This window comes from Talpa occidentalis, unplaced genomic scaffold (genome assembly GCF_014898055.3).
Source record: "Talpa occidentalis isolate TD23 unplaced genomic scaffold, MPIMG_talOcc4v2.1 talOcc4.14, whole genome shotgun sequence".
In the NCBI taxonomy this organism is placed as follows: Eukaryota; Metazoa; Chordata; class Mammalia; order Eulipotyphla; family Talpidae; genus Talpa; species Talpa occidentalis.
In genome coordinates, this window is record NW_023601433.1 from 82,085,505 (window position 1) to 82,107,255 (window position 21,751).

A 21,751-nucleotide genomic window follows, 5' to 3' on the forward strand; every position below is an offset into this window, starting at 1 on the left:
CATCTTCTCTGCTCTCCTCAGCCAGGTCTTCTCTCTTCCCTCAGTCCTTCTCTCAGTCTTTTCTAGCTTCACCTGTCTGCCCAGCGTCACCCTTGGGTGGGACAGGGAATCTGAACCTTCCCTTTCCCTGGGGATTACCCTGTTACCCTCTCTAGCTCCTTAATTCTTTTTTTTTTTTTTAATAGAGGCATGTTTTTATTTATTTATTATATTTGTTTGTTTTGTTTTTTGTTTATACATGCACTGGGTACAGTCAGAAGCGCAGGAGGGTGAGAGAATTCACCAGAGCCAGAGCGGGGAGCAGAGCAGGCAGAAGGACTGAAGTACACTGCTGAGGGGAGCAGCGGGTGGCAGGAGAGGTCTGCGCACCATGTGGGACCCTCCTCCTGTGGCCGGGGATCGAACCGGCCCTGCAGAGGCCGCGGGCAGCTTCGCAACCCAGCGCTCAACCGCTGCGCCACCGGGGAGGCCCCTCTAGCTCCTTAATTCTTCTCCCTCTCCTTCTCCTTCCTCTTTTTCCCTCTCTTTGAGATGGGGAGCTGCTGGAGTTCCCTGTTCTGTTTCATCGCTTTTGTCCTCAAGTTATTACTACTATTGTCATTACTGTGATTTAATAATAAATATTGATACTGGTAGGTTAGGTCTCTTCCTTTGTTCTTTTTCAAGAGCACATTGGCTATTTTTTACTCTGTTCTTCTATATTAATTTTAGAATCTGCTTGTCAACAACCTACTGTCATACTGGTTGAAATTGCATTGAATTTACAGATCAATTTGGGGAGGGTTGTAATCTTTATGATACTGATATCACATCCAAGAATATGATGCCTCTTTAAAAAGGGTTTATGTCTTCCTTTTTATTTTTTAAACCAAATGATCTGTAGATTTTTCCGTAGATGTCTAACATGTCTTTTACTAATTTATTTTCTAGGTCCCTTTCAGCTTTCCTTGCTATTTCCCATGCCATTTTTTCCCCCACTATATTTTCTAAATGGTATGTAGGGCACAGCTGCTGTTGATCTCGTATCTACCAGTCTTGCACACTCCTTGTTCTCTTGCTAGTTGTGTTAGTCTATCTTGTTTGTATAGAAAAATCTAAGAATTATGTGATCTGCAGATAAAGATAATGCTACCTTTTCTTGGGAGTTTTTATACCCTTTTCTTGTTTTATTGCATTGTCTTCAGTTGCGGGGACCAATGTTGTGTATAAGGTCATGCTTGTCTTGTTGCTTTTTTAAAAAGGAGGTGAGGGTCTTTCTAAATTTAAATACTACGCAATATAATCGTTTTATCTGTTGAAGTTAGATAGTTCCTTCAGCTTCCCATTTGCAAGAGTTTACTTTAAAAATAATGATCATTGGATCCTTTGAGTTGTAATTACCCTTTTTCTATTTTGAGATGGATTTGATTGTTCTTTATCATCTGATAATGTGCTTATATTAACTCAATCTTGTATTCCAAAATAAACCCCACTTGGTTGTATTATACATACATGGATCTTTTCTGAATTCTGTTATTTAATTTAGTATTTTTGCATCTTTGTTCATGTCTTAAATTGGTAGGTGATGACGTTCTCTTTTTTTAAGTAACTCTTCAAGAAATTTGCTATCAAAGTTGTGCATTAGAAAGGGTAGGGAGACTTTTCCTTGTTTATTGCCTGTTGAAACAATTGAATACATAGATTATTCCTCATAGTTATTTTTTTCAAAATGTTTTCTGAACCTTCTATTTTTATAGAAGTATCTATTTCACGTGTTGTATATTTATTGGCATAAAGCTTTGTCATTAAAAATGTTTCTACTTTATCTGCAGTTACTTCCTCTTTTTGTTTCCCAGAGTTGTTTCGTGTTCCTCCCTCCTTGCCCTGGCACATTCCCACGTCCCTCCTCAAATCAGCACGCTGTGTGATCTGTGTTGTCTCAGTCTGCTCGAGGAACACATTTTGATATTGTTAATCCTTTCTATTGCATTTTAAATTTTTAGTAATAATGTGCTTTTTATCCTTTGTTTTCATTGAGTTTACTTTTTGTTTTTTCCCTCAACTTCTTGATTTGAATGTTGTTCTCATTTATTTTAAGACATTATCCTGGGCACATACGGATGTAAATTATTCTCTCAGTGCTATTTCCCTCAGATTTTGACATGTATTAGTTTGTTGTCATTTAACTTTAAATATTTTGTGATCTCTATTATGATATCCTCTAGAACCCATGGTTTATTTAGAGAGTGCATTGTAAGTTTCCAAACAAAGGAATTTTATTTTAACCTTTAAAAAAAATCTGATTTCTAGCTAAGTTGTGCTTTGATTAAAAAATGTGCATGTAGTCTGTGTGGTATTAGTTTTTTTGGAATTTAGGACTTGTTTTGTATGTGTCCTGTACCCAGTACATTTTTTGCACGTTTCCAGGTGTCTTGGAAAGAGAATAGATTATTTCTGGAAAACCAAACATACATGTTGAAGTTCATATTTTTTGGTCATTCCTGGGTGGGTTTTTTTTTTTTTTGTATTCTTAATAATTTGCTTATTCTATTAAATACTAAGAAAAAGATTTAAAATCTTTATTAATTGCAGATGTCAGTTTCTCCTTGTAATTCTACCAACCTTTTTTATGTGTCTGAATTGCATGCCATATAGCTGTGTACATACACATTAAAGATGATCTAAATTTCTTGTTGAATTCCTCTGTTTATTATTATGTAATGATGAATGTAAGTTTTAAAAATAGTGTTTTTATTTGTTATTTATATACCAGCTTTATTTATATTCACATTAACCTGGGATCTCGTTTTCTGCCTTCTCTGTCATTCTTATGGTGTGCTTTATTTTGTGTCTCTTTTGTGAACAGTATATAAAGAAAACTTTATTTTTTCAGTCACTTGGATAATCTTTGCCTTTTCCATAGGTACAATTTGTTCATTTTCTGCCTATCTTTTAATTTTATTTTATGCTAGTTGTCTTCATTTTCACAATGATGTGGCCATATTGCCTCTTTTAAAATTTTTTTAAGATGCCAGACTCTCCATCTCAGTGCCTTTGCACATCTAATTTTCTCTTCTAGATTCAAGTCCCAGTTTAAATGTTCCATCCTCCCTCTCCTCACATACTTTTGAAGAGTCTCCCCCCCCACAATGAATTAGAAATGCATCAAATTTGATGATCTCTAAAGCCCTTTTCAATTCTCAGATGATGAAAAATGACATGAAATAGATGGAATTGAGTGATTAAAGATTCACATAAAAGTGGGTGAGGGGTGAGGAGAGACACAAACAGGTCTGGAGCTTGTAACTTTACCTCCTAACTAACGCCGAGAAGCATTGTATTACATAATGTATCTGTGATGGTCTATATACAGCCCTTTGTTTTTAGTGTTCATTCACAAATCTGAACTCATTTTGCCTATATAAAAATATAAATTAATACGGCCATAAATCAGTATCCCCATTTATAGACAAGCTCGCTTTAGGAAAGAAATTAAATCTCAAGTCTAATTCCAGTTGTGTGTCTAAGAATAGCATTGGCAAACCAGATATTTTAGTCCTATTTTTTCAATGGTGAAATGAGGGGTGCTGAAATCTCAAGTACCTAAATTTTATTTTTAGGCAGGTTTCTAGTTCAGAGAAATATGATAGTTATTATATATCTGCATTTTATCAATGTGTTTGACATATTTTTTCGATTATCCTTCCTAGACAAGACATAGCATGTGGATGGCAGCACCCTGGGGAATTTTAACTTGGGAATTATCTGATAAGATGACACAGGATTCTTTTTCTACCCTCCGTGTACTCTTTTTCACCATTTTTAGCAATGACATGAATAAAGATGTTGACGGCTTGCCCATCAAATAGCTAGTGTATTGGATAACAGAATCAGAATCAAAGATGATCTCAGCAGGCTTCAACCAAGAGCCAAATATGACAAGATGAAATACCATGGATTCCTCTAGTGCCCTCCTCGTTGGGCCAACAAGCACTGTGCACAAAGATAGGACGCAGGGGCTTCTTTCAGATCTTGTCTCCATTACTTTCTATGTGACATATGGCCCCATGTTCAGAAAGTATAAAAGACTATATTATGAATTCTCTGTTTCTCCCCCAGTTATACCCCTTCATTCCCTGAAGGCAGCCAAGATTATTAGGTTTTTAAGAGTGTACCCATCCAGAGAAATTTTATGCCAATGTAAGCAAATTATATGTGCATATATCGCCCCCTTTCCCATTTTTATACAAATGAGAGTGTATTATTTACACTGCTCTGTACTTTGGTTTTCCCCCTTAATGTTTATGAGTTTATGTTGGAGGTTTTCCCATATCAGTGTGTTAATTATTTTTTAAGTGGTTGTACAGAGTTAATTTGTAGGGCTCTATCATGATTTAGTTAACCAGTCCTTTATGATGGATATTTTGACTTTTTTCACTTAACTATTACAAGCACTGGCATAGTACATGACTATATGATAGTTTTATCTGTGAGATAAAAGTATTAGATGAGTTATAGCTAAGCCAAAGGGAAATTTCTACTTTCTGCTGTCAATATCGTCATCCCTGCCCTCTTATTTTATGTATTCTTAGAAAAAAATAGAAGTTTGTAATGGAAAAGGGATTTAGGCGCCATCAGGCTCATTGGTTCTTAAGGTGTGGTTCTTGCTGTAGGAGTAGAGCAGCAGCACTTGGGAGCTGGCACAGGTGCATCTTCTTAGGGCCCACCAGGGACCTCCTGCATCAGAACTCCGTGATGGGGAGGGTCGTTAGCACCTTGTACTAAAGAAGGAGTTTACATATGAGAAACTATGATAACAAAGGTGAAGTAACTTACCACAAATGATGCAGTTTCTGGTGGCTTCACTTATATTTCCCCTATAACTTGCTGTTTTTCAAATCTTGTTAAATTTTTCTCTTTATATATTTTATTTATTTATTTATTTATTTAAGATTTATTTATACAAGCACTGGGGTACAAGCCAGAGGTGTGGGAAGGTGAGAGAATTCACCAGACAGAGAGCAGGAACAGGCAGAAGTTCTGAAGTACACTGCTGAGGGGAGCAGCAGGCAAGACAGGAGAGGTCTGCTGCGCCATGTGGGTTATCTCCCCAGCTGGCCAGGATTGAACTTGCGCTGCAGAGGCTGTGGACAGCTTCATGGCCCTGGGCTCAACCACCTGCACCACCAGAGAGGCCCAATTCATCATTCTTAAGAGTTATCTTGCTAAATAAAGATGTTATGGTTAATTTAGGACCAAAGTTTAATTAATTTGAATGCACCATTATAGTAAATTTGAAATTATTTTTTCCAAGACTCATAGTTTTTATCAATTTTTAACGAATTGTTTAGAAAACAGAAAAGTGAAATGTTTACAAACATTTTGTGGTCACAAGTACATTGTGAAAATTAAATAGAGTAGATTACCAGTCTCCCCAGAGACTTGCATTACCTTAGCAGTTGTGTATTGGGAATACACATCAGTGTCTTAATTGCTATTTTTAGGTCAATAGTTTTAACCTTATTGTAACGCTGTAAGCTTGTAAATTTGATGTTACTGTTCTGTCATACCAAAGATAAACAAAACTATTTTATCAATGTCCTTAGAATCAGTTAAAAACCACTTCAAACTAGTACATGAGAACAAGTGGAAAAATGCTATGATTCTTTGTCCTTTTGAATTTATAGTCAGCATAGGAAACTTGGTGCAATTGAAGCAGGAAGCATTCTCAACTATTGCTTTCAACATTTCACATTGCAGCATAACTAGTGTTTCAGATTTATCTGACAGCTTTAATTTAGTTTCTTAACAAGTTATTATCATATTATTTGTTCAAATTCAAGTAGAAGTTTGTTGTTAACAATCAGGGACAAGCCTTGCTGGATGGGTAATAAAGTAATGGTTTATCTCTTCTGTAGTTTGTTTGTAGTATACAAAATGTTTCCTAACAAAATGTGAAATTGAGCTTCTCGGTTTTGTTTTTTTATTTTTTAGTGAGCATTTGTCCTGCGCTTTCACATTCTTTCTTCATGGGGAAAGTAATGTATGCACAAGTGTGGAGATTGCTCAACACCAGCCAATTTATTTGATCAATGAAGAGCATATACACATGGCTCAGTCTTCACCTGCACCATTTCAAGGTAGGTAAATGGTGATCTCCTTGCTCTGCACCCTCTTCCACCAAGTGGATAGCCAGCAGCCTTGCCCACTAAGGTTTTGCAGAATGAGATGCTGTCTTAAATGGACATTTTATTATTTTTATTCAGGTAACATTGGTTTATAACACTGTACATGATTTAGAGGTATAGGATCAATTCCTTCAGATGTTGTTGCCACGTCATACCTATCACTAAGACACCCATAGTCGCCCACCATAGTCCATAGCTAAGCTAAGAGTCAGTATCTGAAGAAGAAAGGAAAGGCCACTATTTCACAGTTGAGTAGTAATAGCTCACTTTTTTTTTTTTTTTTTCCTGAAAACGTCATATATAAACATGGTCTTCTGTGAAGTAATATTGAGGGGATAAAGTGATGAAATTTCCTTCAGAACAAAGCAAGGTCAATAAGTATTTGAAAAAATATAATCCAGTGAGTAATGGACAAATCTTATAAATGACAGGTTTGCATTGTTCTGTGATTATAATTATTACCTACTTATTCCCCCCATCTTGCAACACAATTTAAACTATGAAATTTACCATGCTGTAATTTTGGGTATTTCATGTATGAACTAAAATAAAATTTAAAACAACCCAGTTCTCAAACTGCATGCTTAGGAGTTTACAGCATGTATGCATTACGGATTGTCAGAATTATTTAAGTACCTTATTTCTTTGAATATGAAAGTCCTGAGGACCATCTGACTTCCTCCTAAACTTTATCACTCAAAATAAAAGCATTTATTTATAATAATAACAGAACGAATTGCTAGACATTAGGAGATGGAATTAACCTTCTACTTGGGGAAAGATGTTAGGAACACCAAGTCCTTATAGACCCCTTATTTTAAATTTTACTGGCTGTTACTGAAAGCTCTCAAGTCATAGAAGACTTTTGTGGGGCATTATCTTGCTTATTTCCATGATTAGTGTGGAAGAGCTATCTTTTTAGGGTAGATGCTGGCCTGCAGATAATGATATCCTAATAGTAACATAATTAGCCATACTGATGTGGGAATTTCCTAGAACTGCTAAAGCAGGAAAATTGCCTTTGATGAATGGTGTTAGTTGGAGACAGTGTTTTTGTTCCATTTGGATCATTGAGGCATAGCAGCTTCTCTGTCTTGATTGATATGACTTGACATCTGGCTCTCAAAAAGAAACGAAGGCCACCAAAAAAAGAGAAAGTAACATCCCCTCTATGACTATGCTGAAATTTTTTAAAAATTTGGGTTAAGAAAAAATGACCTTTTTCATAGACAAGTGTTATTCAGATAGTTGAAAATAACCCCAGGCTAAGAACTGGTTGGGTTATACACAGTACTATGCACTTTGTGTCCAGATCAGTGAAGATGAAAATCACGGTAAGATATAGAAAGATAGAAATACTTCAAATCCATAACTTTGAGTGAAATAAATTTAATTTAAAAGAATTGTTTCATCAGCAGACCTCCAAAATAGCAAAAACTGAAATTATAACAAAGCATTATGTTTCTGGCTTGTTGCATTAAGATTTTCTGCTTCTGAAGGTATTATTTATAGATTATTTCTTAATTATCCAGATATTTAGGAAGTCTCAGAAGCCATAGCAAGAGTGTTCAAATTTTAGGCAGTTTGGGGGTATAAGTATTTCTGTTAAGTACTTTAACTTAAAATTACCAAATATGTAGTGTTACATGTAAGTGAGAATGATCACTGTAATCTGTAACATGTTTTTCCTCCCCACTTAGTACTGGTAAGTCCTTATGGCTTAAATGGCACGCTAACAGGCCAAGCATATAAGATGTCAGACCCAGCTACCCGTAAGCTGATCGAGGAATGGCAGTATTTCTACCCAATGGTGCTGAAAAAGAAAGAATTGAAAGAAGAGGAGGAGTTGGGATATGATGATGATTTCCCCGTGGCAGTTGAAGTAATTGTTGGTAAGAGAAAATATTTTGCCTGAAGAGCTTTATTCTATCTTCTTTATCTTCCTTAATTTAAAAAGATAATCATTCGGATTCATCAAAAATAACCTCCATAATTTTCCCATCTTTTTTTTATTCTCTTGACACAGTGGTATATGCTGAGCAGTTAACTTGCCTGAAGCACCAGTGGTCTCTGTATTACAAATGCTATTATCATAATGTTGGGACACATGTTTCAACAGCTATTAACTCATAAGAGAAGGAACCTGTCACTTTTGGCAGTGCTCAGTGAGCATCTCATTTTCCTGATTAAGCTTTGACTGTGACCACTGGATAATCAAGTCAGCAGTCTTTTGGGAACTTTTTCTTAAGCCCACTTTTCTCCTTGCTCTCTTTCCTTACAGGTGGTGTTCGGATGGTTTACCCCTCAGCTTTTGTTTTGATCTCTCAGAATGACATCCCAGTTCCTCAGAGCGTTGCCAGTGCTGGAGGCCACATTTCAGTTGGGCAGCAGGGACTTGGTAGTGTGAAGGACCCAAGTAACTGTGGAATGCCTCTTACCCCTCCCACCTCTCCAGAACAGGCTGTCATAGGTGAGTGCAACAGGGATGTTCTAGATGGAAGGGATTCCAGAAAGTCCTGTAGTTCCCTTGCCACAGAACTGGTGTGCAAACTCACAGTAAGGAATTTCAGGTAGAAGAGATTAAGTTTAGAAAAACATGGAAATTTTGCAAAATGGGGAGGGAAAAATTTAAACAAACAAGTTATATGCTTTAGAATTTTAATCTTGCCCATACTTAAACAGTTTAAATTGTTTCTTAAGTTTTGCATGCTTACCTGCCTCTTTATAGACACCTTTACACTTCTACCACCACATTCACACACACACACACAGAGTCTGAAGACAAGATATAGTTTGCCCCTAAAATGGCCAAGAATCCTAGGTTAGCAGGGGATTTGGAAGGGCTAACCAGTTTTGGTGAAATCACTCATGCCTCCTGTGGATAGGTAGATCAGCTTGCCTCTTCTGCTTATGGCAATAACCGTGGCCAACAGCGTTCCATATATATTTAATAGCACGGAGTACATCTTTCATTTAAGTCTATTTCAAATATCACTTACATTTTAGTTTAATCATTAACAGCTACTAAAAAGCATTAACCCAACTTTAATCACAAAAGACTGGCTTATTGCTCTCCCCTTCCTCACCTCCTTTTTGTGTCAGAAACTATTCTCTTTGGATACCATGGGCATACAGTACACAGTCCCTTTCTGTACTAGGGGGTGTTTGGGTGTGAAGGACTACATTATCTGTTGCTGTTTGTTTCTTCACTTTGACACCTTTTATAATAGGCATTTGAAAACCCATTGTAAAGTCGAAATGAATTATTTTGCACCCTGAACCAAATCAGGGAACTTTCAAGATGAAAAGAAAGGTAACAAGGAAAGACCAAATTTCTTGTCTGCTTTAATATATTTATTTGTAATATAACAGTACTTTTTTGGGGAAGAAGAAAGCGTTAGTTCCTAAAATGTAAGCATTTGGGGTTGGTGTTTTCATTCTCTTTTTAAAAACTCAGCCTTAACCATCCATTTCATATACTGGTTGTGTTGCATTGATACCAAGAATATTAGTTTGTGCTGTAGGCTGCTTGTTTCTTTTTCAGATGAAAGAAGAAGTTTTCACGGTGCTTAAGAATTGACTATTGCTGTCAAGATGTTTTGCATTCTGCTGAGAGTAAAACCTACAATATATTTATTAAATCGATTTAAAAAATTTGAATCAGAATTTAAAACTGGAAATTGACCCCACTATTTGCCTTGTACAAGATAGAAATAGTAAAATACTTAAAATGTAACCAATAACCAGCATTATCAGCAATCACAATGGACATAATAGAAATAAATAGATTACATAGCAACTGTAGTTGGGAGAACTGAGTGGCGTTATTAGAGAGAAACCTGGAGTTTTTAATCCCCTGACATAGAATGTTGAGAACGACTTTCAGTGTTTTAGTACTAAGCTTTTTTAAGTAGAGTCAGGCATAAACACAAACAGTTCCACACACAGATTTGAAATTTGACCTTGTTAAAAGCTTTGCCATTAAGTTCTTCCTCTTACTCAGGGCACTGCGTGCAGTTATTACACAACCATTCAGCTCAGTGAACATGAAGCTCCCTCTGCTGGCTTGTCTGCTTAGAAATTTACTGCATTGGAACTTAAAAAATCAAAAACAATCCATGCATATTTACATCTTTCATATTGTGATGGGTTGTCTCAAATATCTGTGAAGTAAGAATGCCTCTGTATAGGTATATTCTTGAGGGTTTGTGAGGGTTGATGTGATTAACTGTTTTAGGAAGAACATAATCATAAAAGTGCCAGAAAAAAAGCTGTTCTCACCAAATTATCCTCATAGCTACATAAAGTGTTATTGCCATGGGAATAGCAGCAAAGCTACATGAATAGGAGTCTCAGCATTTAAAATTTTTATGTAAAATATGAAGCAGTCTGTGCACTGGAAGACCTTTTCAGAAAACTCTGACATTCCAAATCATCTTTGTTACAGGTGAGAGTGGAGGTCTGCAGAGTGCTGTCAGCCACCTAGGTTCCCAAGACGGGGGGATAACTATGCACAGTCCAAAGAGATCGGGAAAAATTCCTCCAAAACTCCACAATCATATGGTCCATCGAGTCTGGAAGGAATGCATCCTCAACAGAACCCAGTCCAAGTATGTTTTTTATTTTTTTAAAGATTTATTTATGCATACAAGAACTGGGATACAGGGCAGAGGTGCGGGAGGTAAGAGGATTCAGCAAAGACAGTGCGGAACAGAACAGGTAGACTGACTGAAATACACGGCTGAAGGGAGCAGTGGGCAAAACAAGAGAGGTCTGCTTGCGCCATATGGGTAGCTCCCTGGTTGGGGATCGAACTCGTGCTGCAATGGCTACAGATCGCTTCATAGTGCTGAGACTTAAGCCCTTGCACCACCAGGGAAGCCCCACCAAATATGTTTTATGCTTTATGACTGAGTCATGGTTCAGGAACCATCTCTGAGATTATTACACACATGAAGAGGGCCAGTCATGCTGCATATTGTGTGACCATCCTGACAGGCGTTGGATTGGTATTTCATCTTTTTGAAAGTAGAGGATAAGATTCAAAACAAAAATATTAAAGATTCTTCACTTGATCATCTAGGATTTTTGAAGATCCTGATCATCTCAAGATTAGCATGGTATTCATTCATCTGACTTTTGTTTTAGCACTGATGGCTTGGCGATTCTCTCTGTCAGAACAGTGATCTGTGAATTTGGCTTTCTTTTCAATACCAGTTTATGAATGCTTCCTGTTTACAATAGAAAACAACTTTCTTTGCTATACTTTGTATTATACATTGATCTTATGTTTTAATTAACAATGCATTTCTGAAATGAACGGATGACAACTAAAGGAATATTAACTAGCTGTTGTGTTTCAGTTGGTTGTTTTGTGAAATTATATATCGGGTTATTGGAAAAGTCATCACGTGTTTTTTCTATGTTTTCTATGCAAAAATGCATCATGATTTTTCTGACCACCCAGTATTTTTCTTCTCTTCATTTGCTTTGCTTCCTCCCTCTCCCCCATTTTCCCTTCCTCGCACTTGTCTTTCTCCCCCATCCCTTTCTTCTTTCCTTTCCTTTAATCTCCGCTCTCCCTTCCTGCCTTCCTGCCCTCCTTCCTTCCTTCACATGTTTTTGGAAAAAAGGGAAGAACTGGTTCTTAACAGATAATTCATTGTGTGGTGGTAATGCCATAATAGTCAGTAAATGCTAGTCCATTTACCAAGGTTTATGTAAACATTTGGCATATTTTTAAATCTGTTTTGATATAACTGAGATATCCACTTCCTTGACTGATGCAGGTAAGCAACTGAGTCTTGTTCCTCTGGAACACAGAAAATTCGGGCTTTCTTGTCTTGGTACTAGGAACTCCACTTATTTAGGAGTCAATTAAAATGTATCTGAAATGACCACTGTTCAAAGTTTTATATTCAAGTTTCAAACATGTTCTTTGGACATAGCTTTGAGCAAATTCATACTATATATTTATTTCTCGGTGAATTAAATCCAGAATGGGCTGCTGAAGAGAACGTAGTAGACAAAATCTAAAATAATTACAATGAAAAGTAATGTCATTTTCTAGACATATCACTTATAAACAATACTTTCCTTTAGAATAATTGATAGAGATCTTTTTTTTTTTTTTAAAGATTTATTTATTTATTTATACAAGCACTGGGTACAGTCAGAAGCGCAGGAGGGTGAGAGAATTCACCAGAGCCAGAGCGGGGAGCAGAGCAGGCAGAAGGACCGAAGTACACTGCTGAGGGGAGCAGCGGGTGGCAGGAGAGGTCTGCGCGCCATGTGGGACCCTCCTCTGGTGGCCGGGGAGCAGCCGGGGATCGAACCAGCGCTGCAGAGGCTGCGGGCAGCTTCGCAACCCAGCGCTCAACCGCTGCGCCACCGGGGAGGCCGAGATCTTTTCATTTCTATTCTGCAATGCCTAGACATGTTCCAAATTAATTTTCTTTTCACTTACCTTCTTCGTTTTTAACTGCCTCTAACCTTTTACCTCTGCCATCTCTTAACGGACCATAACCCCTCTATCAGCAACACAAATGGCATTTGTAAGATCCCAAAAAGGCATGGGAGGGAGGAGAGCAAGAGAAGTCTGGGCAGAGCCATCACTGAAACACTATCAACTATAGCAAAATCAGCAGTACAAAAATATGGCCTAGTGTTCTGGTTAGTGATCCACTTAGCTTTTTGCTATTAATTATCAGCGCTATGTAGGAGTTATTTTTGTTTCTTTTTAGTTCACATTACAGGTACGGAGTGCTGCCCATAAATACTAGTAAATATAGGAGTTTTAAGAGTGATTTAAACAGCCTAAGGGCAGACTTAATATAGGTGCTGTGAAAAGAGAATTTTAAAAAATTAGGTTATTTCTAACAAAAGTCGGGTGGCTCATTTTAAGCAACAATTAATAGTGCCAGAGAGTGTTTTAATTGCTTTCTATACTGCTCGTGTTAAAATGTACATCAAAATTTAAAATATTTTGAATCTTGCTTCTTTTAGTGCACAGAACAAGTCGTTATTCCCCTAACACTCCCCCCAGCTACAGTTCCTTGAGTTGCTCTGAATGGTCTCAGCAGGATGCCACTACTATGTAAAATGATTTGTAGTTTTAACATCAATCCCTAGAGGTATGAATATTAGCTTATGTTTACACCAGTCACATTTTTAACTTTTTTTTAGGAGGAGCCAAATGTCAACTCCAACTCTTGAAGAAGAGTCTGCTAACAGTCCTGCTACTTGGGATTTTGTGGATCCAACCCAAAGAGTCAGCTGTTCCTGCTCTAGGTAGGTAATGGAAAGGGCAAAACAGTAGTGGGCTGAGTGATGGCACATTTTGCTAACTGTCTCAGACCATTTCTTCTCTGTTATTTTGTTTTGTTTTCTTTTAACTATGTTCCTTCAGTAGAGAGGGAAAAAAAGATGTCTTTTCTTACATGTGCATGTTAAAAATTTATTGTCAGGACTCAGAATGAATCTTATTAGACAACTGGCCATGTTAAAAAATTGCTTCAACAGATTTCTTCAGGGAAGTGTCAACCCTGGGGAAATTCCCCCTAACCCATCTTGGTGTTCTAAGGCTAGGGGAGCAAGCAAACGCCAGACAGATTAGTAGGTGAAAACACCAAAATTTAATAGCATATGCATGGAGAGTTTACATGGCTGTAAATTCTGAAGAATAATGTAATGGCCCAGAGATATTTATCCTGGGTTTAGGGATCTGGGGCATCAAAGAGAAAGAGGGGGAGACTTCACAAGACAAACAAGGAGGGGAGCACTTCATCCTTACTCTGAGATTCCCAGAGAGGGAAGACAAGTTCACTGACTTACAACTTACAACTGGATGAGAACCTCTACCTCCCCGCAAGATGCATCCTTCTAAGTGTTAAAGGGGAAGCAGTGATGGCTTCTCTGATCAGGAAAAGGGAAGAAGCTTCTCCCAGCCTTTAGGGACCTCACTCTTCTCAATTCAATAATCTGCATCCCTTAAGTAGTGGTAATAGACTTCTGCAGGCTCACAGGGACTTTCTTGACGTTTAGTTCCAATCCACACTGACAAGAGGCCTACTCTGGACACAGAAAGAAAAGCTTACCTGGCCCTTTTGGGGAGACCAGTCCCACAACAGTTATCTCAAAACTAAAGGGATTGATTTGACAAAACAGTCTTGCTCTTTAAATGATTTATTTAATTATTTTCAATTTTAATATTAGACATTTGGCTTGAGTTAATAGAATTTGAATAAAAAAGACCTTCATAGATAATTTATTTTGCTGGTGGTGGTATGGTTTGATGACTGAGGCAGATACTTGGTAAAATCTGTCAAATGCTGAGATTGTTGTTTTTTCATTTGATGTTTGTATAGGATCCCAAAATGTTTCCTGTACACAAATTTTACATTCCTCAAGGATATTCCCTTGTCCTCACTGCCAGCTCAGTTGAGTGTTGGAGCATGTGGTCATGATTATCCACTTAATGAGCAACTTAGGGTAGCTTTGCTTCCATGGTATCTGTTTTGACATTTGATATTGCTCAGTATTTATAAAATGTTCAGATGAGATGAGTGTATTTAGGAGATGGCCATTCATTTCTCTAGTTTAGAGCCGAGTTCTTAAATGAATTGACTACAGCATAGGGAGAGAATCCATATGCCCTCTGAGAATATAAGCAAATTTTGGGGTCTGTATACATTTATGCAACAACGTTGACACCTTCTTTCTGTTCTCTATTGCCTCTTAAGTTAATTCTCTTTATTCAAGTTCTCTCTAAGAAGTCAGATTCTCGTTGGGAGATACTATCAGTCTAATGAAACTCATGATTGATTTTTCAAGAATGTTTTTGATGAAGTTATTCGCTCATTAAGGTTCTTCTCTCTGAGCCTGTGAGACTCTTTTGCGTCAGAATGGGTGTGATATACCAACTGAATTCCTGTTCTACTTTTTGTTTCTGGGCCATTGTAAATTGTGTGACAAAAAAATATTTTCCTATTAACATTGATTTCTAAACAGCTCACAACCAAGTTTTGGTCCATCTTTAACAAGTACATAGGATGTAAATTTTAGTGTATTTAACTTGTGCCTTCATCTCATGTTGTAGATTTTTTTCACTTTTGAAAAATAACCTTTTTGCTGATTTATGTAACATTTTTATTTGCTGCCTTGAATTATTTTTACCTCAAGTGTAAGTGAACAAGTAACATGTTTTGCCCTGGAGTTAATGCTCTGTTTCCTCACCAAATTGTTCTACCTTTCAGTCTTTTCTGTACTTATGCATTTCATTCCATTGACTTTCAGACATTCACTCTAGACCCAACTGCTCACATGTACTCTAATTTTAGTATATGTGCTGCCGAAGCAAACACTCACATGTACTCTAGTCTTGTCTTTTGGGGGATGCTGTTAAGAAACAGCCTTAATAATGGCATATCTGTTTCCTCAAACCAGGTACCTTTTTGTGGTCATTTTTATCACAATTTTCCCATGTCAACTTAGGAACTTTCTCATTTTTATTTTCTAGATCTCGTCTGTCACTGCATTTCACCATAACTTCTTTTAAAATATACTGATTTTAGTCATTATAGTTCCTCAATCTTTTAGCCACCATGTATTTCTGTACCATTTGGCCTAGCTTCTGGTTCTTTCCTACCACTAGACCACACTTATGTTTAGCTTTCTGAGCCTGATCTTCCTGCTTCCTGCCTTAGTGAGATCCTTTTCATACTCAGAGACATGCAACCATAGTCTGTTATTTATTAGTGTAGTTTTAATTCTAGCCATTTCACAATATGACTGAGTTGTTAAATGCAATTGAAAAACTGACTTTTTAGAGATTATCCACTTTGCAAGTGATCCTTACTTTGAAGGGACTACCATAAAATGTCCATCAAAGGACTGGTGTGGTTAAATAGCCTCTGTGAAAATCCAAATCAAAAGTTTTATGTAAAGGATTTTTAGAGCTTAGGTTTTAAAATAAGCACCCTTAGAAGATATTACTGAGATATCTTCAGATGAGACATCCATCTATTATTGTGGTACCGTGCCCTGGGGATCTAAAGCGTAATTTTTGCCTTATTGGCAATAGCCGTTATGCTTAGACAATCTTCTTCAAAGTCAGGATCTTAAAGGGGGGAAAGGAGGAGGAGGGGAGGTAATAGCAGAGATTTTGGCAAGAGTGTTTTCATATTATCTACTGCAGGATTACCAAATCCATTATGGAATGGTCCACTTCTTACACTATTTAATAGCCTTATGGGGCAGGGTAGCCATCCTGCTGTCCCACTAAACCATCCCATTATGCCACACAAATCCATTTTACTGCCCACCAGGGCATCATTTAGTGCAATACAACAGTAATTTAATGCCACCCTAGTGGCCTCAGAGAGTTACTGCTACACTGGCAGGAGCGCTTACATTTTTCCCTGGGAATGATTTATATATTGGGAGGAACTGGCTGACCTGCTATATAACTTTGTTACTCAGATTAAACCTTGGCATCATCTAGTGGGCCCTTACTGAGCAATTTCTCACACCCATGCCTGCCAAGATGTGTGTTAGTATATGGGCAGACTTTCTTTTCCTGCTTAGATAGTTCAGATGCATTTTAAGTGTGTTAATATTCATTTAAAATCATCTTACTAATATTCATTTTAATGTGTGTCTATAAGATACCTTCTTTTATCCCTTCTTTCATAGACCGTATTTAAGGTTTCTAGTATATTATCCTGTTAAATGTCCTTAGGATTGACCCTCATTATCTTAGCTTCACACTTTGGGGTAGAGCTTCAGTTATCTTATTTTCAATTTACAATACTTCAAGTCATTATAAACTGTTGTATATTGGAATTAGTAGAGTGTTGTAAAATAGAAATTGGAAGCATATTTTGCTTTTTTTTTTTTCCTTTGGCAGATGATCTCATTACTCTTGGGTTTAAGATGCAATGTGAATAGAATATTTGAGGCCCTCATTAAATATGAAAGATTTGGGGATTTTTCAGACCAGTAGTTCTGTAAGGATTAGCAGTATGTTAGCTTTTAAGTCCATCTTTTCCCTGTGTAACTTGTATGTAATTGGTTCATCACTTTCTATCAGGATGTGTTGCAGTTTCTAGTCATTATAAATTAACACCTAGAGTCCTTTTCAACGTATTAGTGCATCTAACCTGTACTTAAAAAGACGTAATCTTATTGGAGCCCTCTCTTTTACAGTGTTATAACGATGCAGTTATTTTCATCTGCATTATTTGTTGACTTCAGTTTAATTCTCATTTCAGGCATAAACTTTTAAAACGTTGTGCCGTAGGACCCAATCGACCTCCCACAATATCTCAACCAGGGTTCAGTGCAGGACCGTCATCATCTTCATCTTTACCACCTCCTGCTTCTTCTAAGCACAAAACAACAGAAAGACAGGAAAAGGGAGACAAGTTACAAAAGAGACCCTTGATACCATTTCACCATAGGCCCTCTGTGGCCGAAGAATTATGCATGGAACAGGATACACCAGGACAGAAGCTAGGGTTGGCAGGGATAGACTCCTCCTTAGAGGTGTCTAGCAGTAGGAAATATGATAAGCAAATGGCCGTGCCTTCCAGAAATACAAGCAAGCAAATGAATCTGAATCCTATGGATTCACCTCATTCCCCTATCTCCCCTCTGCCACCAACACTCAGCCCTCAGCCACGAGGTCAGGAAACGGAGAGTTTGGACCCACCATCTGTCCCTGTGAATCCAGCCCTTTATGGAAACGGAGTAGACCTCCAGCAATTGTCTACCATGGATGACAGAACTGTCCTCGTAGGCCAAAGACTGCCTCTGATGGCAGAGGTCAGCGAGACAGCCTTATATTGTGGGATTAGGCCCTCAAACCCAGAGTCATCGGATAAGTGGTGGCACAGTTACCGTCTCCCACCCATTGATGATGCTGAGTTCCGGCCTCCAGAGCTCCAGGGTGAGAGGTGCGATGCCAAAATGGAGGTAAACTCAGAGAGCACTGCATTGCAAAGGTAAGGCAACTCTCATGCCATTTACCTCTGGTCACCCACCAAAATGGCGTAGGCGCCCAAGAATTAGGGACTAGCCTCTTCCTCTCTCCTTGCTAAACCTTCACCTCCAACGTGAAAGAGGTTTTTCTTCAGCATTCCAGACTGCACTGGGAAAATGTTAAAGTCAAATGCTTTGTCCTTCATGAGGTTTAACACACATTATTATTTATTATGTAATATATATAGAGAGAGAGCATACATTACTCGGTATTTAAGTATGTTGATATATTAAGGTCTCATTGTGGCATTTAGAACACCATTATATATTAATTTATTTTGGGCTTGCTGTTTGTTATTCAAAGACTATAGCTTTATGAGAACTTTTAATATTGTGGTCAGTGCCTTTATATGTTGACTCTTTTAAGGCAAGCTTTGTGTGTGTCCAGGTGATATCATGTATGTAGTGATAACACTTAATACTTATACCACTTTTGAGCTACCCATTCTAAACAGTTTACACAGATGATCTCATTTTTAATTTTCACCACAACCATATTATTACCATAATTGCATAACTGAGAAAGAAACTAGGGCCTTTCAGCTAGGAAATGACACAGATGGAATTTAAAGCTAGGCAGTCTATTCTCAGAGCCCATCTATGCTCTTAAGTGGAATCCATGGAATCAGAGACAAAAACATAAATCCTGGATGAAGGCTACTAAATTTTATTTAGTTGTGAATATAGTCTCTAAAAGAAATTCACTATGCAGATGAGTTTTAATTTCTTAAAAATTTCATGTAAGCCTTACAAATGCTACTCTTTATTTTTAAACATGGTCTTTTTAATCTTTGTTTGTCATTATTTATTTTCCCTTTTAGACTCTTAGCACAACCTAATAAACGGTTTAAAATCTGGCAAGATAAGCAGCCCCAGATGCAGCCACTCCCCTTCCTTGACCCATTGCCTCTATCACAACAAACTGGAGACAGTTTGGGAGAAGTCAATGACCCGTACACCTTTGAAGATGGTGACATAAAATACTTCTTTCCAGCAAACAAGAAATGCAAACAAGGGGCAGAGAAAGACACCCTGAAAAAGAATAAGGTACCATTCAGCCTAGACCGCAGCATGACATGGGTTTGATCTGTGTCAGAAAAACGTGTGTGGGAAAATTTTTGAGGCAGAATGTTTGAGACGGTCTTGCCTGATTGCTCTGTCCCCATGTTCATGCTCTTGGTACTATTGTATTGAGCAGTGTGTCATTCCTTTTTATATCATGGCTCACCTTTGTTTAAAAGTCAGCCAAACATAAATGAAGTCTCATATTTTTTTTAGGCTATAGCTTACACAGTGCATGCTTCCTTTCATATGCTAATTCTTATTGGCCTATGCTCCCTGCTTAATTCTTTTTAATTACTATTCCAAAATATTCAACATATAAAAAAAATGTTGATAGTGATATTTACTGTTAATTGAGCGCTTACTCTGTTTACTGTGCTAAGCGCCTTACCTTTGCATCTCTCTGAATTAATATCAACACTTCCTAGACTGTCTCAGTATGAACTTTACTGGTTTCATTGTCATAAAAATGAGTACTGGGGGTGTCTGCTGTCTTTAGTCTTACATTTTAAAACATTCTAATATACTGGACCTATTATAGAGTTATTCTTGAGAATAGAGGACATATGGCAATTAAAAGAGGCCAGTATATTTCAGAAGAATGGTTCTTGGATTCCTTTACAGACATATCTAGATCCAGAAAGCTTGATCCATAATTTAGCATCCAAAATGTTATTAAAGACAGCCTTTGGGCCTCTCCTGGTGGCACAGGCAGTTGAGCGCAGCACCGTGAAGCTGTCCGCAGCCTCTGCAGCACAGGTTCGATCCCGGCCGGCCGGCAAGGGTCCCACATGGAGCGGCAGACCTCTCCTGTCTCGCTCGCTGCCCCCCTCAGCAGTGTATTTCAGTCAGTCTTCCTGTTCTGTTCCCCACTCTGTCTGTGGTGAATCCTCTCACCCTCCCGTGCATCTGGCCTATACCCCAGTTCTTGTATAAAAATAAATAAATAAAAATCTTAAAAAAAAAAACAACAAAAAACCAAAAGCGTAAAGACATCCTTTAACACCATTGCACGTCTTTAAACAAATGCCATTAATGCCGTTTAATCATAAAACACTGATTGACTCAAATATCCCATAGGATTAAGGGGAAAGTATGGGAGTTCTTGGTTCTGTTTAAATTCTACTTAAATTTCCTTGGTTGCATAGACCATTGTTTATCATACTTGTGCTCATAACAAGTTCCATTCTACCCTCTAATTCTTTGTGTTCTCCCTCATATTCCACACTTTGGGTTGGTGTTCATGTGTTTTGTTTGGCTGAATTTATTATACAGTCAGAGGATGGATTTGGTACCAAGGATGTCACTACACCAGGTCATTCCACGCCGGTGCCTGATGGGAAAAATGCCATGTCTATTTTCAGTTCTGCTACTAAAACAGGTGTGTACAATGATTATTTGCCTCACTTGGATTGTTGCTAAAATAAAATACAAGGGAAATGCTTATCTATTTAAAATTATATTCTTATTCCAAATAGCACTAAATTTGATCTCATCTTTAATATGTTTTTCATAGTTTATTTTTTAGTTCCTTTCGAATATACTTGGAAATAATTGTCTCTGAATTTAATTGAAAACGTAGGAAAAACTTCACCAGCAGGTCTTGTTCATTAAGACCTGCATCTTCACTTCACTTCTTCTCCAGTGAGGAAATCGCTCATTCTGGGTTTTTTGCCTCCTTTCCCGCAGATGTCCGGCAGGATAATGCTGCTGGCAGAGCTGGCTCCAGTAGCCTTACACAGGTGACAGATTTGGCACCTTCCCTGCATGATTTAGACAACATCTTTGATAATTCTGATGATGACGAACTTGGGGTGAGTCTGCTGTAGCTACACAAAATTTTCCCTAAATAGAAGGAATGTCAGTGTTTCAGTTTTCTTGCAGAGTTTGGACTCCTGAACTTATTTTAGATTTGAATGTTCTTCAAAAGGATTCGAGTTAGTGGTGTAGGCCCTAGCACTCTGTTTTGTTAGTTGATCACTCGTGTTTTCATTAATGTTATTCCTCTTGTAAATAATAAAATCTTTCACATTGATTTTAATCAATCCTTCTAAATATCATGAGACTAATAGAAATGTATTTTTGATCCCTCTAGGTCAGATTTTAAAAATAATGCCCATATAACTTTTAATTCATCTGATAAGTCAGAGATCAGTCTACAAGTATGGGAGGTAGACAAGCATGAGCTACATTTTTTAGGATTTGGGCATCATAGTAAGAAAATAGAATTTATGTACACAGTTTAAATAATGCTGTAAGACAGCATGTGATTGAAGTGACAGATAAGAATGATAACTTTTTTTGGAGGATAGCTGAGCTGAGTCAGGAACTTTGTGTCCTCCTCCTAGCCAGTTCTCTGGGTAAATAGTAGTGCCTGTTATTTCTGGGAGACCTACAGATAGGTAAGAGAGGCTCTCTTTTCAAGGAAGTCACTTTATTAGTTTATTTTTCTTTCATTAATATACTTATCCTTTCCATTCATC

At 37.6% G+C, this 21,751-nt stretch overlaps 1 protein-coding gene across 2 annotated transcripts in view; it reads left to right on the forward strand.

Annotated features, from left to right (window-relative positions):
- The window catches only part of MED13L (mediator complex subunit 13L), a 256,146-nt gene that overhangs the window by 192,600 nt on the left and 41,795 nt on the right, over positions 1-21,751 (forward strand). For both annotated transcript variants that reach the window (XM_037511108.2, XM_037511107.2), the window contains exons 5-13: positions 5,974-6,119; positions 7,868-8,059; positions 8,449-8,637; positions 10,615-10,777; positions 13,353-13,457; positions 17,438-18,169; positions 19,028-19,253; positions 20,544-20,649; positions 20,958-21,082. In XM_037511108.2, coding sequence (XP_037367005.1) covers positions 5,974-6,119; positions 7,868-8,059; positions 8,449-8,637; positions 10,615-10,777; positions 13,353-13,457; positions 17,438-18,169; positions 19,028-19,253; positions 20,544-20,649; positions 20,958-21,082 — 1,984 coding nt within the window. The remainder of the gene's footprint in view (positions 1-5,973; positions 6,120-7,867; positions 8,060-8,448; positions 8,638-10,614; positions 10,778-13,352; positions 13,458-17,437; positions 18,170-19,027; positions 19,254-20,543; positions 20,650-20,957; positions 21,083-21,751) is intronic.